Raw genomic sequence first — 3,872 nt, forward strand, 5'->3', positions numbered from 1 at the left:
GTAGGAACGTAGATTGACCGGTAAATCGAGAGCTTCGCCTTGCGGCTCAGCTCTTTCTTCACCACGACAGACCGGTACATCGACCACATTACTGCAGAAGCTGCACCGATCCGTCTGTCGATCTCCCGTTCCATCCTTCCCTCACTCGTGAACAAGACCCCAAGATACTTAAACTCCTCCACTTGAGGCAGGAACTCTCCACCAACCTGAAGTGGGCAAGCCACCCTTTTCTGACTGAGGACCATGGTCTCGGATTTGGAGGTGCTGATTCTCATCCCAGCCGCTTCACACTCGGCTGCAAACCGTCCCAGTGCATGCTGAAGGTCCTGGCTTGATGAGGCCAACACGACAACATCATCCGCAAAGAGCAGAGACGAAATCGTGTTGTCACCAAACCTGACCCTGGCTGCGCCTAGAAATTCTGTCCATAAAAATCATGAACAGAACCGGCGACAAAGGGCAGCCCTGCCGGAGTCCAACACGCACCGGGAACAAGTCTGACTTACTGCTGGCAATACGAACCAAGCTCCTGCTCCGGTCATACAGGGACCGGATAGCCCTTAGCAAAGGGCCCCGGACCCCATACTCCCGGAGCACCTTCCACAGGCCGCCGCAAGGGACACAGTCGAATGCCTTCTCCAAATCCACAAAGCACATGTGGACTGGTTGGGCAAACTCCCATGAACCCTCCAGCACCCTGTAGAGGGTATAGAGCTGGTCCAGTGTTCCACGGCCTGGACGAAAACCACACTGTTCCTCCTGAATCCGAGGTTCTACTATCGGCCGGATTCTCCTCTCCAGTACCCTGGCATAGACTTTCCCAGGGAGGCTGAGAAGTGTGATCCCCCTGTAGTTGGAACACACCCTCCGGTCCCCCTTCTTAAAAAGAGGGACCACCACCCCGGTCTGCCATCCGAGAGGCACCGTCCCCGACTGCCACGCGATGCTGCAGAGGCGTGTCAGCCAAGACAGCCCCACAACATCCAGAGACTTGAGGTACTCAGGGCGGATCTCATCCACCCCCGGTGCCTTGCCACCGAGGAGTTTCTTGACTACCTCGGTGACTTCAGCTTGGGTGATGAACGAGTCCACATCTGAGCCCTCAGCCTCTGCTTCCTCAATGGAAGACGTGACAGCGGGATTGAGGAGATCCTCGAAGTATTCCTTCCACCGTCCAACGACATCCCCAGTTGAGGTCAACAGCTCCCCACTTCTACTGTAAACAGCGTTGGAAGGGCACTGCTTCCCTCTCCTGAGGCGCCGGACGGTTTGCCTGAATCTCTTCGAGGCGGACCGATAGTCCTTCTCCATGGCCTCACCGAACTCCTCCCAGGCCCGAGTTTTTGCCTCCCCAACCACCCGGGCTGCAGTCCGCTTGGCCTGCCGGTACCTGTCAGCTGCCTCAGGAGTCCCACAAGCCAACCAGGCCCGATAGGACTCCTTTTTCAGCTTGACGGCATCCCTTACTTGTTTGCTTATAGCCCCCCAGCTCAGCGGCCATGTGTTGGAGTTTACCCCGGTGAATGAGAGGGTCGCTTCCCTGCGCCTTCGGGTCGGGGATAGGTCTCTCACTGTCGTTTGTGCCTACGGGCCGAACGGCAGTGCAGAGTACCCGGCCTTCTTGGAGTCTCTGGGAGGGGTGCTGGAAAGTGCTCCGACTGGGGACTCCGTCGTTTTACTGGGGGACTTCAACGCCCACGTGGGCAACGACAGTGACACCTGGAGGGGCGTGATTGGGAGGAACGGCCCCCCTGATCTGAACCCAAGCGGTGTTCAGTTATTGGACTTCTGTGCTAGTTACAGCTTGTCCATAACGAACACCATGTTCAAGCATAAGGGTGTCCATCAGTACACGTGGCACCAGGACACCCTAGGCCGTAGGACGATGATCGACTTTGTGGTCGTTTCATCCGACCTCCGGCCGTATGTCTTGGACACTCGGGTGAAGAGAGGGGCGGAGCTGTCAACTGATCACCACCTGGTGGTGAGTTGGATCCGATGGCGGGGGAGGAAGCTGGACAGACTCGGCAGACCCCAAAGTACTGTGAGGGTCTGCTGGGAACGTTTGGCCGAGTCTCCTGTCAGAGAGATCTTCAACTCCCACCTCCGGCAGAGCTTCGACCGGATCCCAAGGAAGGCTGGAGATATTGAGTCCGAGTGGACCATGTTCTCTACCTCCATTGTCGAAGCGGCCGCTCGGAGCTGTGGCCGTAAGGTCTCCGGTGCCTGTCGAGGTGGCAATCCCCGAACCCGGCGGTGGACAACTAAAAGTGTGACATTCTGAATTCAGATTGTGCTTCTCTACAGTCTTCTGATGCTGTGATGGATGTGTATCCCCCCTCTGCTCAAAAATCAATTGTTACCTTGAATTTTTTATTTTTATTTTTCATTTCTGTTACAGATTTCATTTCTGTAACCAGATGAAAGCTGACTCACAAACACACAAATGCATTCCATTAGCACAAAAATTAAAATTCATTGCTATTTAGAATCATATTGCGATCAAAGGCGAGTTTTATATAATAAACCCTATTTGTAATTGCGTATTTGTATTTTTCCACCAGGTAGCGCTCAGGGACTTTGCAATGTTTTAAAAAGTATATAATTTTGTACATAAGAAAGTATACTCGTTTAAATATTTTAATTCCATTCTGACAAATAAATATAAATATGTGCCAGAATTCACTATAAACTGTAAATCCTTGTCCCGTAATAATCTAAGATGATTCTGATTGGTTCATCCTGAGCAGCGCTGAGAAAAGTCACAGACACACGTGGCAGTCGTCAATGAGCAATAGGCAGCTGGATGGCTTGAGCTAGAGTATTCGCCTTTAAATCTTCTATTTCAAAGTATTATGCTAGTATAATATTCAAATTCAGTCTAGAATTATTATTTATTTTAGACAACCGATCGACCGCTTCCGGGCCGCGAAGCCCCGCCCACTTCACCACGTGTTCTCTCTGTTTATGGACGCGGTGAGAAGCGCCTGCAGGTTTTATTTTTCTACTGCTGCAAAAATCAAAATGACAAACTTTAGATTCATAGGTGAGAGACGCTGTCGCTAACAGAACCTCATAATGTGATGATTTGATAAACGTGCGATTATGTACCATAGTAAACACTGAGCAGCAGATCTTACTATGGTACAGACAGAATCAGTCACGTTTACAGATGAATGATGTGTTTATGCAGATATTGGCATTAATCTGACAGACCCGATGTTCAGAGGAGTTTACAGAGGAACTCAGAAACATGAAGGTAATGACAGCTCATTAGAATTCATAACATCCATTATTAGATCATAACAATAATCTACAGTCAGTTTCTGAATATTAATGAGAAGTGCATGAAGAGAGCTTCTAAATGCAATTCAATATTGTGATGCTATACAAGTAAAACGTGTAATTGTATATATGCATAATATGTATAATATGCCTAATATTTCTGGTTTTCGTTCTGTAATGTGAGATATTTCCGAGTGTGTCAGGATAGAGTAAGTGTAGGGTGTATTCTCTCCATGATGAGGTGTTGAGGTGTTGTGTGTCAGATGATTTTCCTCAGGTCATCGAGAGAGCGCTGAAGGTGGGCGTGCAGAAGGTCAGCTAAGCATAGCTCATCATGCATAACTCACATGTGATGCGAGAGAGACTGATCCTGATGTTTCCTCACAGTTCATCATCACTGGAGGAAACCTGGAGGACAGCAGAGACGCGCTCAGACTCACTCAGACTCGAGGTGCACATCCACACACAATCACTCCCACAATCAAGATTGGACATTTTTAAACATTTTTCCATTATCAGATGTCAGTTTTTCTAATATTGGTCCATACACTGATAAATGAAATGATTCTAAAAAAAAAATTATATCT

At 49.1% G+C, this 3,872-nt stretch overlaps 1 protein-coding gene across 1 annotated transcript in view; it reads left to right on the top strand.

The window, feature by feature from the left end:
* Positions 1–2,913: 2,913 nt before the first annotated feature.
* tatdn1 (TatD DNase domain containing 1) overlaps positions 2,914–3,872 on the top strand; it is a 10,980-nt gene continuing 10,021 nt past the window's right edge. The window contains exons 1-4 of the mRNA XM_059510159.1: positions 2,914–3,046; positions 3,194–3,259; positions 3,549–3,598; positions 3,673–3,736. Coding sequence (XP_059366142.1) covers positions 2,968–3,046; positions 3,194–3,259; positions 3,549–3,598; positions 3,673–3,736 — 259 coding nt within the window. The 5' untranslated portion in view covers positions 2,914–2,967. The remainder of the gene's footprint in view (positions 3,047–3,193; positions 3,260–3,548; positions 3,599–3,672; positions 3,737–3,872) is intronic.

Source organism: Carassius carassius, chromosome 25 (assembly GCF_963082965.1).
Source record: "Carassius carassius chromosome 25, fCarCar2.1, whole genome shotgun sequence".
NCBI lineage: Eukaryota > Metazoa > Chordata > Actinopteri > Cypriniformes > Cyprinidae > Carassius > Carassius carassius.